Here is a 19,119-nt window from a genome sequence, read left to right as displayed (position 1 = left end):
AAATGGGTTCGTGGTTAGAAGAGACAGACACTGTTTCTGCGAGGCAAATACCGTTCTGTATTTGCTATTAAAATGTGTCGTTAGAATGTCAATCACTGTTGGGGTTTTTTTTTGAAGAAAAATGAACAAATATTGCATCTTCCATGTTTCTTGTGAAAACTGTTTGGAGAGTTATGGTAAGGCATATCCAAGTAGCTTCAAGTCCAGATCTTCTCACTTTTGTTTTGAATGAATACAGATCTAGACATGTCACAGAAGCTTGGGCAGATGCTCAGCCCGTGTGATCAGAAAAAGAGCAGGCATCTCTGGGCAGTCAGACAGCCACCCTCCCTCCTTCTCCTTGCCAGCTTCCCCATAGCTTTTGCAAATGTAGAGGTGGTTCTGCACAGCTTTGCTTCCCACTCTCTGAGACCTCCACATGGTTGAGAGGAAATACTTTTCCTCCTCCAAGGACACGCTCTCTCGAGCAGCTCGAGGAGCTTGACAGGACTGCATTTATTCCTCTTGTAGCTGATTCCCTAGAGAGCTACTAGGCTGGGAGGATAGCCTTGACTGCAGTGTTTCAATTATATGTTTACATTCAGTATCTTAATACCCTGCCATTTATTTTCATTTCAGTTGGTCCCACATCCCACCTGTATGCCTAACTTAGTGTGGACAAAAAAGGGTCTCAAATCAGTGTTAAAGAAGCTCCCTCCAGGTAAGATGCAAGTGATACTAGTGGCTTGGCGGGATGGAGAACAGCAATAGGCGTGTGAAAGATGACAGGGATCAGAAGAGTGGGGAAAGCCCTTAACTTTTCAAAATGAGAACCAAAGACCAACATTGCATTTCCAGCTCTTACGAGATGATTGAGTAAGTGCGAGTTCAGCCTTGCTTCTGCCTGTACCTGCCTAGAAAAGGGCATTCCTGTGGCATACAGATCTCACTGCTTCCCTTCTTGCCTGCCTGTGAGCACAATGTAATTGAACCTATCGTGTCTGGTTTCACAAGCAGAAGAATAATCTCTCAGTCTTTATGGATGGAGGGGAGGGGGAAGAGGAAGAGATATGCATAATTATCACATATGCTTCACATGCATTAATATGTACAAGCATATGCTCTGAAAATGTAAACCTTCATTAAAGCAAAAATTAAAGATGACAAACTTGTAATGTAAAATTTAAAATACAGGTGAAAGAGTAATTCACTAACCTGGCCATACTTAATTAGAAAATCAGGATGCTGTTGTGAGTTCTGCTAATTTTTCCAGTGCCACTTGGATGCTTTGCCCATAAAAAATCTTACAGTGTCAAAATCAATCACTGTGTTACAAAGACTCCTCATCTGTGATTGAAATAATTCTATTTCCCCTGGAGACACATACCTATGAAAAATTTAAGAGGTCATCAGTCATGGTGTCTCTTTCCAATGTTTATAAGGTTGCATCTTTGGATAAGAACATTTCCAGTGTTCTTGTCATGATAGAAAACAGAGCTGAGGTCTGGTATATTTACAGACAGGATCACTGTGCTTAGGTAGACTGCATCTCATCCCTAATTTTTTGAAGTTATATAAAATAACTGTTCTGGGGCTGTCCCTGTTATTTGTAGATCCCTGATAAAGGGATGAAAAGAGATCTCAATATATATGAGAATTAGGCTCTAGGTTTAAGCATATAGCATATAATTGTATAGCATAAGGCCATTGAAGAACAATGCCAGATAGATACATTCATTTCGTGTCAAGTGTTGTGAAATTGTGTATGCCCGAACAATTCAGATTTGCATTCTGCACAAAATCTTATATGGTCACATATAATTTACTATTTTCCCATAGCATATGAGCTGTTTGTTGATGGTATAAGAATCACCTGATAACTGTGTAGCAGCCAATGTGTCTTATCATTAAACTATTGGACGTTTTACTGGAAATCAAAACATCATCATAAAACTCAAATAAACATTTCACAAGCATCATCACACAGGACATATCATGTTAAACCCATTGAAAAAGCAATTCTCTGAGGTATGTTTCATAGTAATTGCTTCCCAAATAGTTTTCTATGACTGTTGATATTCTAGCCACAACAAGCGCCTTTAATCCAGTTCCTAAGCTCTATTAGGGAAATGTCTGGATAAGAACTCAAAAAATGCCTTTCTCTGTCACTTCCAAAGGAAAAATAGACTCCTATTTGGGTAACCTTGGGTTTAATGATCTCTTGATTTACGAACAAAAATTTTCATGCTAGTTGTTAGAAATCACATGGTCTAACTGTAACAGGAGGGTGAGATCTGTGCCCTGAGCATGGATAGAGCAGGGGTATTCAACATATGCACCTTGTACCCGCTGTCTCTCTCACGTACTTATTCGCAAGGTAACTCATAGATCTAAAGCCACCAAAACCTTTCAAAGACATTTTCTTTTTATGTCTGAGGCAGAGGCAGTTTTTGGCAAAATTGAGGATTTTTTTGTTTCTGCACAAAGGACATTTTACCATGCTCTAATGCATCCCTAGGGCAGGGACGGGGCAGCACAAAGGCAGGAGCTTCAGCTGCTTCCAGGTCAAGATGTAGCTCTTGGTCCCTTATTTGAGCCTTCTATGTCCTCTCCACATGAAAAAATGAACTCATAAAGTCTTCCTAGGAATCAGTTTTGCTCATTAGTCATGAAATCTGCTCAATTCCTGAAAAGTCCATAGTGTAATGTCCGGGTATTGCAGGTCAAAGAAAGATTAAGCAGTCAATTTATTTTAGAAACTGAGAAAGAGAAAAGTGAGCTTGACCTATTAGTCATTTTTTCACGCCCACCCAAACTATTAGACAAGTCTGAGATAAAGTACTTGAATTCATTAAAATTTCTGAAGAATAGAAAGGACCACTTTTTAATTTTCAATCTCTTGCTCTCTCAAAAATGAAAATCCTTGTAATTTCATAGGTTAAGCTATGATTACATCCCTTCTGATAAAATGCTGAATTACAGAACAGATAGGACCTTTCAGGTCAAATTTATCATACTTACAATGGACTCCTGGATGACAGAATCGACTTCAGAGGAAGCTGGGAGTTCTCAGGATTTCTGTAAAACCTGAGCCTCATTGACACTCGTAGGATTGGCAAGCCTAGTTTGACATATCTGACCTTTTGCTGCCTTGTCCATAAACAGAAACAGCATAATGAAAAAACACGAGAAAACAATTTTCCTTCAAGAGTCTTCGAAGTTCACACATCAAAGGGAATGTTACAAAACTACTGCATGAAAATCTGATGGTTTGGGTTCCCAGAGCTGCTAAACAATGTCATTTCTGCCAGCTTGTTGATAGGCAGAACGAGGAGCATTCACACTGCCAACGCTCGAGGTCTCAACAGAGGTGCCCACAGCAGGTGCTTGGGCTGCCTGAAGTCACTCAGCGGGCTCCTCCAAAACACTCTTTTTCTCAACCACCCTCTCGACCAGCCCGTGTTGACTTCAGAGAGACCCTCAGGTCACCGGGCCGCAATCTTTCTTAATTATGTGCAGAGTTTTATAGACAAAGTGTAGACATCCCGAAGAGTCGGGAAAGAGGCTTATGCCTGGCTGTGCTTTGGGGAATACTTTGGGGCCTGAGGAGCATTTTTAGTTAACGGGGAGGCCTGGGATTAATCATGCCTTTATTTAGCAAACAAGGTGCCGGGTCCCCCTTGGATCCACAGGTACATACCAACGAATGGTTCTTGGAGAGGAGGTTTACCATTGCCAGCAAGGCCACCTTAATGGTAGCATCCTGGAGCAAGCAGAGGGGTGGTATCAGGGAGCCAATTCCAGCTCCTGAGCAATCTCTTCTTGCTCAGAAGAAATACTATGAGCTCCTGCTAAACTCTGCACAGAGTGCCTGATTTAGGCTGTGGTACCATGCATGATGACAACACAGGTGCTGAGGGACCACGAAGGTTAACTGAGAAGCCTCGTGCACAGCCGACTTTGGAGAAATAGATTGGAACAACTGTGAAATGGAAGATAACCTAAACAGCTATCTGAGCCGAATGCCAGCAGCAACGCAAAGCTGTCATAGGGGAAGGATGAAGGCAGAGATGTGCTGCTGGAGAGACTGGCTCATTTCCAGTGAAGGCATTCCCCCCATCAGAGCGACCAGCCCAGCCGTGCCTGCTTGCTGCCCTGTGCTGGCAGTCCCTCTGCAAGCGCACACACCAGCCCTGGGGTGCCCGACCCCGCAAACGCTGCACCCACCGGGCGAGGCCCTCCTCGGCTTTGCGCATCCCTCGCTCCTGGTCCCACCACGCTCCCCGGCGGGCCGGGGCCGCCTCAGCAGCGGCACAGGGGGAGGCAGGGTAGCCCTGGGGAGGGAAGGGGCTCGCCCAGGCACGGGAGGCGGCCCCGCTGCCGTGCCCGCCGGTGCTCGCTCCCCGCTCCGCGCTGTCCCTCGGTCCCCCGTCCCCTGCCCGCTGCTCGCCCTCCCGGCGGTGCCGTTCGCTGCGGAAAGCAGCTCTCCCCTCGGTGCGGCAGCGGAGGGTGGGGGGGACGGGGACACGACCGAAAAGCGGCATCTGCACCCTTACATCCACATCCTATATCCACATCCTATACCCGCACCCTATACCTGCACCCCGCACCCGCCGCCGGGGCGCGCCTTGGCCCCGGCCGGGACGGGGCGGCCCCGGGGGCCCGGAGCTGCAGCGGGGCGGGGGGGGGAGCCGCCCGGCCGCCCCGCGCTCCCCGGCCCCGGGCACCTCCGGGAGCGCGGCGGGAGCGGGAGCGGGGGGCGGGGGCTGCCCGACGGGGCGGGGGCTGTCACGGGGCTGGGACGATAAAACCGAGGGTAATTGCATTTAGGCAAATGAGGCTGCCTCGGCCCTCCCCGTCTCCAGGTATATAAAGTGGGGAGCGCTCCCGCGCACGGCCAATGCGCACGGAGAGCAGCGCCTGCCCTCCCCGCTGCAGACGGTGCGTGTGCCTCCGGGACCGTGTCTGTCCGTCCGTGCGTGTGTACCTATCTATATGCGTGAGGATGCGCTTGTCTACGTGTTTGCGAGGGTGTGTGCGTGTGTGCTTCTCTGTGTCTGCCTATATGCCTGTGCGGGGGGGGTCTATGTGTGTGCATCTATGAGGGGTTGCCTATACATGCTTGTGTGTCCACACGTGTGTTTCTCTGTATGTGCAAGGATGTGTTTGTGCCTGTCCCAATGCGTGTATCTGGATGTGCGAAGGGATGTGTGTGTACCTCTAGACACGCGTGTCTCTTGTGTGTGGAGAGCTGTATCTCTGCGTAGGTGCGTGCTTCTAAGGCGTGTAGCTGTTTGTGTCGGGGGCTGTGAGTTTATAACTAGATGTGTATGTACTTGGGTGGGTGTGTGTGTGAGTGTCTGGATGGGTGTGTGTACGTGTGAAGGCGTAGATGTATATCTACACGTGAGGGTGTGAGTATGTATACCTCTATGTATGTGTGTGGAGGGGTGCCTCTGGATGGGCACGTCTATCTGTGTGTACATCTACCTGCAAACCTCTATACGTGTGGGGCGTGTGTATATCCAGAGGTGTACGTAGCAGCCGGTGGGTGTGTAACGAGGTGCACGTCTGTCTGTACGTGCGAGGGAGCGTGCCGCCAGGCGTGCAGCGGGGTGTGTGTGTGCAGGGCTGCGTGCCTGCCCGCCCCCGGGCGCGGGTGCTTCACCCTCCGCCCCCGCAGGACGTCGAGGCGGCGATGAGACTCCCGCTGGCTTTCGCCCTGCTCCTCCTGGCCTCGGCGCAGGCGCTGGCCCAGGAGATGGGCGCCACCGACGACCTCAGCTACTGGTCCGACTGGTCCGACGGCGACCAGGTGAAGGTGAGCGCCGCCGGCCCCGCGGGGGTGCGGGCTGGGGGGGCCGGGCGCTGCCCCCCGGCGGCTCCGCGCCGCGGGCGGGGTGGGGGGGTCCCCGCTGAGCCCCGGCGCTGTCGCCCCGCAGGAGGAGCTGCCGCTGCCCCTGGAGCACTTTCTGCAGAGGATGGCCCGCAGACCCCGGCCCCAGCAGTTCTTCGGCCTGATGGGCAAGCGGGATGCCGGTGAGCGGGGCGGGGGGCTCTTCTCCCAACTTCACAGCCGTTGTCACTCGGTTTGAACGCGTTAAACCTTTCTCAGAAGTTGCGGTGTGAGTTGTTTGGCTTCAGTTTTGCTTTGGTTTTTTTTTTTTTCCAAGTTTAATATCAGATAAACCCACCGATTTGTAAAGACTGGGCTTCACGTTAAAGTGCTAAGTGCACACCAGTTACAGCATGTAAATACCAGTAAGGAATATCACGATAATTCACAAGTATCTGCCACTGAATTGCACATATTGTGCAATATGTGCACACTTGTGCACTGAATTGCACTGTCTCCAAATTGTGTGGAAATTGGTTGTGTATACAATTATTGCCGTGCTTTCTACATGTTTACTGAATCAAGAATTGCTCAAAGCAATTTGGAGCTAAACAGATCTAAATTGTGTGGGTTTAGCTGAAACAAGATTTTGTAGTCTATTCAAAAAGAAATGCAGTTGTAAACGATCGCCTTAATTTCCCTTAAGTGGAATATGTGTAGGGTAGTTTCTGTATTTGATTCTTCAAAGCATTGCAGTAGCATCGTATGTATATGCCAATCCTTTTTCAATAACTTTTTCCTTTTTTTCTCTTTCCTTTCCTCTTCCAACCAGGATATGGCCAGATCTCTCACAAAAGTAAGTTAAAAAAATGCTAATATTTTAAGTAATTATTAGAAGATATTCCAATAGGGAATAATGTGTTTGAGAGGATTAGTTAGAAGGTGATGGGGTTCAGCTAAGGACCGGCAGCACCGGTGGTGGAGAAATGTTCTGTGAAAGGACTGAAAACTCCCCAGTGTAGCCATGAGCCTGTACCTCATCTGTGCTGCCACAAGCTTTGAGATTTCAATCCACATTACTGTGTGGATGTTGCAGCTCTCTCTTATTTCCCATGGGGGGGATTCTGGAAATCTTTCTCATAGGCAAGGCAGGCTTACTGCCAGACTTGGAAAGGAGCAATTAAGACAGCAAAATTTGGAAAATTAGAATAGTGAATTCCCAAATCCCCGAGAATGATTCCACAAGAGAGCTCATGTCATCGCGTGTGAGATACTGTATCTGCGCTCACAGCGTTGTCTGGGTGGGAATCAGACCCCCCTCGCAGCAGGGGCTGATTGATGATGTGCTGCCATATAAACAAGTGTATCTTGCCCCATTAATAAGCGTGCCTTGCTTTGCTTCTGTGTGACACCAAGTGGGAGATGTTATCAGCAGTGTGGTGTTACCTTGTTCTGCACAGTGATAGTTTTATTCTCTGAATTTATCTGAAGATGCTTAGACAGGAGCTGGAAGACTTTTAATAAGTAAAAATGATCTTGTATTCTGCGAGACCTCCTCTGTCCACAGAGGTCAATAACTGTCCCAGTGTTCTGTTAGCCACGAGATTTTATCACTAGGATTATGTATTGGAAGACCAATTAAAGAGTCAGATACAAAGCTCATGCCAAATAACCTGCTGACTAAAGTAAAAAAATTATAGCTTTCTGAAAGTGCTTCAGCTTGAATTAATACTGTGAGGTCTGGGGATCATTCAACTTGCTTTGTAGATGAATTAGCCAAGCAAAATTATTTCCAAGGAGAAATTTCTGAGTTTGCCTCAAAAGTCAGCTTAGAGAAAGAAGAATGGCTCCTTTTCATTCCTTATCTGAAACTATAGCTACCACTATATCTGATACATGCTGTAGGCCAAAACTTGGAGTAATTTATCCTCTACGCATCCAGTGCCTTGAGAAGTACTAATGGAACACAAAGGTAATATCTGAACTCATAAATATTCCAAAAGTAGAGCCTGACTGTCTAGCTCAGACGTGTCCAGACAGAGTCCCATTGGCTTCCTCTCCAGTAAAGGCTCTGCCTGACCTGCGAGGAAGATTTTTCTTCCACGTTACAGAAAAAAACACCAACAGGTAGAAGAGATGCATCACACAGATGCAGGCTATACCAAGACACTGCCTTCTTGTGCATTTGCTGAAATCAATAGGAATTGTACTGGGAGAGGAGTAAGAATCAGTTATTGGCCGTTGTTTTTCCATTATACTTAAAAAAACCCACAAAACAAAAAGTCTATCTGAGTTATGAGAAGATGTCCACTAACTGGCCTGTGCCTTGGTCTAACCTGTTCAGTCTGATTAGGCAGACTGATGTTTGTTCTCCATTGTCTGAGAGTGGTGTGAATAACTAGTCCGTGAGATGAACAGTTTTGGAGCCTGTGTCTTCGTTCTTCGCGAGAACATGTTATCTTAAAAGCCTGCCTATTTAAAATGTATTAAAACACTCCCAAATATATTTTTTTCAGGGCATAAAACAGACTCCTTTGTTGGACTTATGGGCAAAAGATCTCTAAATTCTGGTATGTATGTGACTAAATCTGGTACTCGGTAATCTCGGTACTCGGCTTCTTCATTCTGTTGCCTCTTTGTTCTCTCCCAGCGGATGGAAGAAGCAGTTTTTATGTAGTGTAGACCCAGAGTTCTGTGAAAAAGGATCAGGATTTTCTTTGTTAACCAAGATATTTCAGGGTCCACTTCACTCCAATGCTTGAGATGATCAGGCTGGTCTGAGCTGCAGGCAAGGTCAGGTAGAAGTCCCCAGGGCACTTTCCTTACTGCCCTGTCCTCGCCAGCAGCATGTTCTGCTGGTCAATACAAGAAAAAACTAAATTTTACTGACACATCAAGAAAAATTCAGAGGCTGAAAATGTAAAGCTCGTTTAAACTTGTGATCCAAATCCAGATCTCCCCAGGTAAAGGGGTATCCTCATCGTCTCTGGAGATCATTATTCCTCAAACTTGGAGCAGAATGTGGAAGAGCAGAGATCTGCCACCTCATTCTGCAGGTCAAGCTGTTAAGCATTCCCCGCCTCTTGCAGCTTTTCATTTTATCTAGAAAAAAAAAAAAAAAGAAAGAAAATAGCAACAAGCATTTTAAGCTTTGAACTGAAACTGTGAATTTGTGTTATTTTCCCATAGCATCCATATAGGGTGGAATCCTCCTCCCTCATGTGCACAGCCCCTGCAGGTAACTGCAGACTGCCAGGAGCTCTAGCTTCCCTGTGCTATAGGGCTGTACTGAGGAAATCCCTCACGGTGAACCACAAATTGTCAGTTAATTCCCCAGAACAGGAATTAAAAAAATAAAAAACCTAATACGAACATGTCTCTGAAATAGTTCTTACTGTTTCGTTAAATGGATGATAAAAGTTAAATTACTAGCTGACACCTTTATATTATGTGGATACACGCTGTGATCTATATTCTGCAATTATGGTTGTCAGTAACTTTTATTTTCAATTAAACCCTGTTCAGACTAGTAATATTGCTCTCTGCATCATTTTGCAAATTGCTATGTATCATGAATAATTTTGTACAATTTTATCTGTGGTGGCAATAGCTATTAAGTGCATAATACCTGTAAACATATCTGCTATCACAAAAGTAAATAGCCTGGAAGTAATAAATTGGGTTTGGTTTCCATTGGGATTACATTTACATTAATATGAGAATGTAAAATACAGCAAATGTTTTAAAAAGGCAAAGATTTTATTGCCCTAATATCAAAATTGCTGCTATAGTCAAGATACTGTTATGTGGTATTTGTAACAAGGGAATAATGAAAGTTTACCCTGTCGGGCTATGTAATACCTGCCTGACAGGTAAAACTAGAATTCACTGCTTTTCTGCCCAGTTCCCTGAGACGAAAATGGTAAGAAGTTGCTTCTGCTCCTCTGGAGAAGATAGGTCCTGAGGACTGTATAATCAAAGCAAGATCAGGAGTATCTGCTAGGACTGTCCTTACTTCTCCCTACTGAAAGGTATTGAACTGGGCAGGACCTTTTCTTGGTGCCATGGTTTTCTTCTTCTGCAGAAAGCCCCTGAGTCCCCTGGCAATGTGTAGGAGTTCACACCGCCCCGCTGCTGGGTGTGAGCGCAGTGCTGATTTAAAGCCTCGTGTGACAAAGCAGAGTACCGGGATGCTGGTGTCTTAATTCCTGCTTTGGTAAAACGGGGTCTGACACTGACTGCCTCCCAAGCTGCGCAGTCTGGCGGGTGAACGCTCCAGGTAGAAGTTAGAAAGCAGTCACATGTACAGCAAAGATACTATAACAATCCATACTGAGAAAGAAAATTCAACTCATTTTGCATTTAGCCTAGTGAAAATTGAAGTCTTGTTAATTTAAAACTGTCACTGATCCAAAATGCCAACTCCCTGCAGGATGCAGTGCTGAATCCCCCCAGACTAGCTGTGCATTGCATGCAATAATCAGGCATGCATACGCTCTGTGAAAGCAATCCTCCCTTTGGGGTCGAAGCAAAGATGACTCTGGTGATGACCAGCTATGTCACCCTATGGTCAGGCACTGCCCAAGAAGGGCTCTCTGGGTTTCCCTCTCATTTTAAAAGAGCAAGAAGGACAGATCTACTGCTACTAAGTGCTAAATGTGTTACTGAAGACTATTTTAGGCTGTGGTTGGTCCACAGGGTAGTCTGAGGTTTGCTTAGCTCCTGCTGCAGATTTTAGTAAAAGGTATCACTGTGTGCTGGGCTTGGGGACAGGGAGGGTTTAAACCTGGCAAAGAGCTGACTCTGCAGGACAGAAGGTGGACGTGTCGATGCAGAAAGCCTCAACCCACAAATTGATCCGAGTGCTCAGACCCCATCAGTTAGATGGATTACTGGAACGTAAAAAGGTTCTGAGTTGATGGTGCTTCACGCAGCTTGATAGAGGAGAGGTAGAAAGCACTGCTCAGACCTTCAGCCTCCTGGAGGATGGTGTAGTCTGAGGGGTAAAACCAAATGAAAACAGCTCAGGGCTGTGTCAGGATCCTCATCTTGGGTCCAAAGGCCCTGAAAGGGTCCAGCAGTGACCCAGCAGGCTGCAGGTGTCTGACGTTTCCTTGCCCTTGCTGGGGTTTACGCAAGGCTGTACCATGTGCTTCATTCTGCTTCATTTTTTGCAGGTTCCTCTGAAAGGAGCATAGCACAGAATTACGAACGGAGGCGTAAATGAGACATTCCCGTGCATTATTTATTAAACCCCATTTGTTCCAATGGCCAATGCAGTGTAATATAAACTAACCACTGTATGGAATAATTATTTATTTAATAATAACCGATTTTTTTTTTTAGTTGTACATTCAATAAAATGATTATTTTTCATATTGTGGCAGCGATACATGTTGTGTAGGTGCGTTGTGGTTCTGAAAGGACCAGCAACCCTGGTGACGTCTCACAACAAAGCACATTGTTTGATATGACCCATAAAGTTATGTTCACTAAACAAAGAGAATATTCTTTTGTTTGTTGAAAACGAGTTTATCAGCTTCACAGCCAGTGCAGAACAGAGCTGATGTACAGTCTAGTGCCTCAATTTGTTTTCATGGTTTATAATGTACTGTAATTTCAGTATCAAAAAATATATTTGTATCATTGCAGCATGTTTTATGTTTTGTGACTACGTATCTACATATTTTAAAAAGGGGGGGGGTAAGATTTGAATGTGAATCCAAGGTCTTCATTTCATAGCCTGGAATTTTATGATAGTAACATTTTAAATAAAAACTACTCTGGGGATTTTGCAACATACTTTCTTTGGTGATAGTGATGGCATTATTTCCCAAGTCGGTCCGGAATGAGACTTGGATCCAAGCAACAGTGGTCTGAGACTGGAAAGAAATATCAAACTGATGTCTTCCTTTTGCAGGGAGGCTGTGAACCTCCTAGTGCAGGTTTGGTGATGCTTTGGGGTGTTTGCTGCTGGAGCCAGGCGTTCCCAGGACTGCTCTGGGTCACACAAGGTGCCGTCCATCCTAAACCCAATGGAAATTAAGAAGTGTGTTGACTGAATGAAAACGGCCTGATGTATCCCCTAGCTCCAAGTGGAATAATTTGCTGTGGAATTCATCCACTATTGCAGGTTTATTATTTGAAAGCCAAACTTTTAATAAATTCTAGCTCCCAGATTCACAGTAAAAGTACCTGTTGGCTGGAATCCATACAATATAAGAGAAAAAAATGTGAGTGTAATTATCTTTTTAATTAAAATGTCTGGTTACTATATTTCTAGAACAGTCCCAAAATGCTACATACACCTCACCAGATGCCAAGGCATCTGGAGATCTATATTCTTTCCACCAGCTAAAAGCTACAGTTCTCTGATGCTACCATGTGAACTTTCATCACAGATGAATCAGCAGTGAAAACAGCCAGTGTATACAAACCAAATTTCAAAATAAGTAATGGAGTGATTAACTGGTTGTTGTTTTCCATTTCAGAAGTGAATTCGGCAACGTACATTTTCAAGGTTACCTGGGGCATCCCCACAACTGCACCCATTAAGAGCGGGTGGGCGTAGGACCTCCCTCCTGCTAGGTTAGGAGCAGCACCTGAGCCTGCCCATGCTTAAAACAGACCCCACTTCCAACTAAGTAGGAGCCAGTTCTAGCGAGGTAGGGAGCTACACGGTGGGAAAACTGAGGCAGACTTGCGACAGGGACCACACTGGTGTAAGATACAGGGATTTTATTTGTGCTCTGCCAGCTCTTCATCTTGTCAGGGCTAATTTTCAGACTAATAAACTTCTGTACCAGCTCCCACTGAGCTCAATGAGGGGGGAAGCTGGTTGCTCGGCTAACAGCATGGCAAAAGGAGTGCAGAAATGCATGTTGAATAACGCTCCGTGAAGGGTAAGAAGAAAGAAAAAGCTTTAAAATGCTGTCGCCTGAGCCTGGAGGCTCATGGTGCTCCCAGAGCCTACAGCCCATGTGCGCTGAATTGTGAGATGCAGAGAGGCTCCCTGCAGCCCGCGCATCTCACAAACCTCCCTGCAGAAGCAATCACTGCACGCGTATTTGCATTCAGAGAAAGCCACACAAGACAGAGTGGGTTTTAAGTGTTTGGAGGACAGCACAGATATTAGTTAACAGCACCCAGCAAAGGGCTGGGACTGAATTTTCTAGCAAAACCATAGAATCATAGAATGGTTTGGGTTGGAAGGGACCTTTAAAGGTCATCTAGTCCAACTCCCTGCCAGGGGCAGGGACACCTTTCACTAGATCAGGTTGCTCAAAGGCTTGTCAAGGCTGACCTTGAACGCTTCCAGGGATGGGGCATCCACAACTTCTCTGGGCAACCTGTTCCAGTGCTTCACCACCCTCACCGTAAAAAATCTACATTCTTTCAGTTCAAAACCATTGCCCCTCATCCTATCCCTACAGGCCTTGGTAAAAATACCTCTCTCCATCTTTCTTTTAAGCACCCTTTGTATATTGAAAGGCTGCGATAAGGTCTCCCCGCAGCCTTCTCTTCTCCAGGCTGAAAAACAACTCTCTCAGCTTTTCTTCATAGCAGAGGTGTTCCAGCCCTCTGATCATTTTTGTGGCCCTCCTCTGGACCCTCTCCAACAGGTCCATGTCCTTCCTGTGCTGAGGACCCCAGAGCTGGAGGCAGTGCTGCAGGTGGGGTCTCACCAGAGCAGAGTAGAGGGGCAGAATCACCTCCCTTGACCTGCTGGCCACGCTTCTTTTGATGTAGCCCAGGATAGGGTTGGCTTTCTGGGCTGCGAGTGCACAGTCGGGTCATGTCCAGATTTTCATCCTCCAGTACCGCCAAGTCCTTCTCCGCAGGGCTGCTCTCAATCCCTTCATCCCCCAGCCTGTATTGATACCGGGAGTTGCCCCGACCCAGGTGGAGGACCTTGCACTTGGCCTTGTTGAACTTTATGAAGTTCACACAGGCCCACTCCTCAAGCCTGTCAAGGTCCCACTGGATGGCATCCCTTCCCTCAAATGTATCAACTGCACCACGATCGTTTTCTCTAGAAGGAAAGGCCGACTCTCCAGCATCAAAATATTCTCCTGCTAGGTGGCTATCTGATAAGTGGCTTTAATTTGGCATTTGAAACAACTCAATTTCTGGAGGCAAAATAATGTCAGATTTGTGCTAATTTAGGTTTTGAACAATAAGATTAAAATTGGCATTGATTTATATGTTTGTACAGACATACATTCCAAGCTAGAAATAAACCAAACACACACCAAAAGGCACAGCCTGAGATGTTCCAGCTAACTCTACCAACAATACAAAAAAACCCTCATCATATTTCACCACTGGGGCCTGTTCGGCCGAGCCGTGCCGCGTTGGGGCTGTGGGGCTGTGCCTGCCCAGTGGGTCTGGGGCAGGCATGGAGGCACGGGAACCATGCACGCCTGCAGGCATCCAGCCCGGCAGCTGCCCATCCCCACCGCAGGCTCACTCCAACCGCCCTCCTGGCCCAAACACTTGTCCTCACAGGCATCCTCACTGGCATCATCACCTCATGATTCAATCAGGAATTCTTATTCTTACATCTTTATACAACCTTTAGTATGAAGCAATATAGTCTATACATTACTGAGTACTTCAAAGGGACTTTTTAATCATTTCTATGGTCTTTAATCTCCTTTTTAAGGCTTCTTTGGCTTTTAAACACTTTTATGTGTTGGACAGCATTGCTTGCAGTCCCAGGCTGCTCATGCCTTGGATCACTGGATGATGCCAGCTCTCCAGCTCCACTGCAGGCTTTGGAGAGGGTTTCACTAAATCCCCAGCCATCTCTGCAACAACTAGCCATGACTGTGACACAGACTTAGTTCTTCTTTGATAGCAACAGTCTGACATCCCTCAGGCTGTGTAAGCTAATCGATAAAGCTGCAGCAAGGACATTTGTCAGTGCAATGCAAGAGAGCTTTAAATAAAGTAATAAAAATCTTTCTAGGTAATCAGCACAGACAGTAAACCCAGGGTGATGCTGGTAATTGTCCCCACTGGGGAGGTGCTACAGGCAGTTGGATACTACAGCCCGCCTCCAACATGCTTTGCCTCCTTTTTGCTTCTCTTTTCCCCCTGAAACACATCATTCATCTACATCATGACAGGTGGCTGCTCTTCTGGTAGGCACTGTCTCCCTCACACACATGGGCACTCCCCTTCCCCCAGACAGGGGATGCTGAAGTCAGGCTGGCAGCAGCCTGCCTTGCCCAAGCATGACCTGGAGGACCATCAGCTCCATCCATCACCTCCATCTCTCTGCTGTTGCATGGAGACTGGTCCCCCATTGCGCAGATGCAGCCAAACTTACCCTGGGGAGCCAGAGCCATGGTGTACCTAGCCCCCCATGAAACAGGGAGCTGCGAGGGGGGTCTGGCTCTCTGTATACACCTCACCAGGGGAGCTTGGGCTCTGCAGTGCTTACCCACCCAGCTGCCACGAGCAAGTCCTTTGCTGTGTTCACATCAGGATGCTGGTATTTTTTGGCATGGTCCTAACCAAAAGAAAAGGAAGAATCTGGAACTGTCTGGGCACGGAGATTGTTGTGGAGAACCCAGCCCCCAGCCATCATTAGTTAGAGCAGAATAACACCAAGAGGTTTTTTTAAATTATTAAATTGATTCTTAAAAATGCTGTTTATTCAGGGTATGCCAGTAGAAGCTCCTTCAGAGCTATCAAGAGCCATTATTTAAATGCAGGCTTTGTCCCTGTCTCTTCTTAAACTACAGCTTAGACAACTGCTTTAGCATAAAGAGATACAGAGCAAGTCCCAATGCAAACTTCAGTAATGACCAAATTTTGTCACGATGAGCCTGAACAGTTCCCTTAGCCATAGTATCACAGACTGCATTAAAGAACATCTCCTGGAGTGCCGGGACGAGAGCACACAGCAGCTCCTTCCCTGGAGTTGTACTGTGTCAGGATGCAGCCACCTGCAATTCTGGGTACAGCTCCGTGTCCTCATGCTACCTCCAAAATGGCTCATTTTCCTTTACAGAAAATAGTAGTTACTGGAAGAATAGGCTTTTTTTTTTTTTTTTTCCTGTTAGCAAGCATAAAAATGTTTTCCAACCTATCTAAATCTTTCAGGGAAGACAAACAGACTCTCTTTGCATTGTTCTCCCAATGTTTTTGAAAGAGCAGAGACTGAAACATTTGTCAACAGGAGGGGCATCTGGGCTATGTGAAGTTCATTATGATATTAATTAAAAATTATCACTGCTTCACCCCTGATAGATATCTGGTTTCTGTCAGAATAAACTAGCAACTCATCAGCTCAGAAACTCCTTTTTAGAGAGGTACACAGAGCACACGCAACAAACATCACCTCTTGATTTCTTCGTCCGGCTCGAAATTAAACAATATCACTGCTTGCTGTATATAGAAGACATGAAACATGAACAGGCTGTTGAAAAGCCAAATTCTTCATCTGTCACAGTGCTTCACGCTCCCCCAGAAGCCTGGCAAGGTGAGGTGCCTTGGCCAGAGGTAACAGCAGTGGCTGAGCTAGAAAGGCAATGCACACCCTGTACCCAAGTGGCCACTTCTGCAAGGTGCTATGTAAGCGCTAAGAAACTTAGGAAGAACTATAAAGCATATGGCTGAACGTTAAGAAAATCTCTGCAAATTAAAAAAAAAAAAACACCAACTTTTTTTTTTTCTATCTAAACCATTTCTTACATTGCTATTTTAGAAGCCCAGCTGTAAGAGACATAGCTGCACCAACATATGTCAATAAGCTTTTATCGTTGCTTTCTACAGGAACTAGTTTGTATTGAAAACACCTAACTGAGCAACAGAACACCACCTTTAATCACAGACATTCAATTTTTGGCACATAGAAAAGCTTTTTAGTTTCACTGTTATAATACTCAGAAGACAATAGGCACATTGTAATTCAGTGTACCAAAGCATTAAAATTCAAGCAATGAAGTAAATCTTGTTTGGAGAAGATACACATTGATTACTGAAGGAACATATACGTATAGTGTGGCTACATTAAGACTGCATTTAAAAGCAAAAGTTAAAAGTAAAATCCTGCTGGTAGGGAATCAAACAATGGTGACAGATTTTCTGCATATCTGTGTGAAAAATAGGCTATATTTGTGTCTGTTAAGTTATATGATGGGTACAACTGAGAAATGAAGTTTTCAGTGTGATAGAAAAGAGGCATTTTGAGAGATATTTTGCATATACCTGCAGTTAACTATTTGCAGATGAAAAATTTTGCATATGCACTTAGCTGTGTTTTTTTTTATTGCTCATATGAACTACCCGTACACTTGAGTTTATTTTAATACAAGTATACCACATAGCTGAAGAAATAACATTGCATGCTGTTTCATTTTCTAAAAATATTTTATTTTTGAGATAACACCCTGTGGCGGATTATGGGGCACTTGGACTACACCTAGAAATATAGATGCTGCATTTAGTTAAAAATAAGACCTCTGGGGCAGCCCAGCAAAACTGATTCTGTTTCAGTGCAGCTCTATGCTGTTTGCCACCGAGAGGAGGAGGGCTGGGGAGCAGGCTGAGGTTGGCAGAGCGGGGCCAAGGTGGCTGGACAGCCCTTTGCAGCAGTGCTGTGGGACCATGCTAAGGCACACGGCATGGTCCCACCTACAGCTCAAGGAGCTCTGGGCCATGGACCTGCTGCTCTGCATGTAGGTCCTGGTGCCACACCGGCTGCTGGTTTGAGTGACCTTGTTTTATGAAAATCATTGGAAAAGAAGGTAGAACGGCACAAAATACTTTCCTCTCTACCTTTTTCTATGCACACAGTTACTGGAAGAGTCACAGGGCATGAGCTGCCCAAACAGAGGGGATGTAGCTCGGCAGTACCTGCACCAGACAGGAATGGTCCTCCAGGCACTCCCCAGCTCTGTTTAAGTGAGCCTTTCTCCATCCATCGGGGAAACTCTCCCCCAGCTGCAGCCCTCGACTGCCAAGGAGGAGGAAGAGGAGCTAAATTTCTAGCAGGGAAGGAGATCATCCCTCGGTCCCATGCAGCCGGCGGTGTCAGCAAAAGTTATACACCCCTTTTCTTTCCATGGGGTCAGTCACCACTGTAACTGCACTGAATATAGGAACAGCTTAGTTTTAAAGCACCTGCCTCTATTCAGAGCTAAGACTCTGAGAAGAGTTTATTCACTTATGTTTTCAAGTGTTTTCTAGGGAAACATTTGTTTTACCATCACTGTTGGTATTGCTGCATCTAAAGTACAAAGCTGCCTGTGTTGCAGAGGAGATGATTTATTGCATTGAATATGAAAAGTAAATCTCATCCAGCACTTACCATTACAATGGCAGAATGAATTTGGGCTTACATCTATTAGCAAAAAAAAAAAAAAAAAAGAGCTTTGCTGCAGAACAGAAAAGTCAAACTTCCAAACAAAACAATACCGAAATGATAAATTTACTTTGCCTCCCACCGGGAAGAGTTTGTGCTGAACACAAACCGATGAGCCCGTTACACATTACAAGTCAGTGGAAGTGTTATGGCTCAAGCTGACTTTGTTTGGTATTGATCTGATATTATTAGTACATTTCAAAGGTATTTGTTTAATATTGTAGATAGATTTTATAGGTGAACTACACAGCCAAGACACAACCTCTTATTCTTTTTTCCTTTGCCAAGCAAAACAAATGTCATAACTCTTAATGCGAGTTCTTCAAAAAACTTGTTCAAGAGACTCCTTGGGAAAGATGGCCAGGGCAGTGCTTCCATGTCTCACTTCCTCTGGTGTTTCCCACAGGTGCCATGGTCTGGAGTCCTGTGAATATATGGGAGTCTCACATTTTATGCTGAAAAAGAAATAAAGTCTCCAGGGAATAGGTTAAGAGGAAAACTTTGAAATTATTCAGAAAGGAGAAATTCCAGGTACAATCTTTTATAAAACTTTAAGGTTTTAATATATGCTTATAAAAAAAAAAAAAAAAAAGATAAATGCCTGGCACTGTCAGCACTCCATATGTTTGTACACTAGAACTCAATCACAGATTCTCAAAACCATCAAAATGCTGTTCCCAGAGGGAAAAGTGTCACCTTGTGCTAATTACTCCCTTTCTCTGCAACTTTACAGAGCACTGAAACTTTATTCTATAGCATCATTTCTGCATTGCAGAAGATACCCCTTACCATGGAAACCCAAGGGAGAGCTGGCACTATGCCCTCTGGGATTTTCATCACCACCTTGTTATTCTGTTAATGGCTTCATCAGCATAGCCATGAGATGCTGCTGCTACAACAGTCCCCAACCAGAAGGGATGCACACCAT

At 45.3% G+C, this 19,119-nt stretch overlaps 1 protein-coding gene across 1 annotated transcript; it reads left to right on the top strand.

The window, feature by feature from the left end:
• Nucleotides 1-4,824: 4,824 nt before the first annotated feature.
• Nucleotides 4,825-11,469, top strand: TAC1 (tachykinin precursor 1). The gene is made up of 6 exons (XM_087757627.1): nt 4,825-4,920; nt 5,663-5,800; nt 5,922-6,018; nt 6,648-6,671; nt 8,332-8,385; nt 10,993-11,469. Exons 2-6 carry the CDS (start codon nt 5,678-5,680, stop codon nt 11,040-11,042), a joined length of 348 nt encoding a protein of 115 aa, XP_087613753.1. The 5' UTR covers nt 4,825-4,920; nt 5,663-5,677; the 3' UTR covers nt 11,043-11,469.
• Nucleotides 11,470-19,119: the final 7,650 nt, after the last annotated feature.

The sequence above is a fragment of the Nipponia nippon genome, unplaced genomic scaffold (genome assembly GCF_047370975.1).
Source record: "Nipponia nippon isolate SJK-2023a ecotype South Korea unplaced genomic scaffold, ASM4737097v1 scaffold_1, whole genome shotgun sequence".
In the NCBI taxonomy this organism is placed as follows: domain Eukaryota; kingdom Metazoa; phylum Chordata; class Aves; order Pelecaniformes; family Threskiornithidae; genus Nipponia; species Nipponia nippon.
The sequence above is the reverse complement of the archived record's forward strand: the minus strand, read 5'-3'. Positions and strand labels throughout refer to the sequence as shown.

What these genes read in the sequence shown, in the direction of transcription:
- TAC1 (XM_087757627.1), top strand. Translation starts at nt 5,678, where the DNA reads ATGAGACTCCCGCTGGCTTTCGCCCTGCTCCTCCTGGCCTCGGCGCAG. An exon ending in CCGACGGCGACCAGGTGAAG is followed by an intron (nt 5,801 to 5,921) that starts GTGAGCGCCGCC and finishes GTCGCCCCGCAG; the next exon opens with GAGGAGCTGCCGCTGCCCCT. An exon ending in GATGGGCAAGCGGGATGCCG is followed by an intron (nt 6,019 to 6,647) that starts GTGAGCGGGGCG and finishes TCTTCCAACCAG; the next exon opens with GATATGGCCAGATCTCTCAC.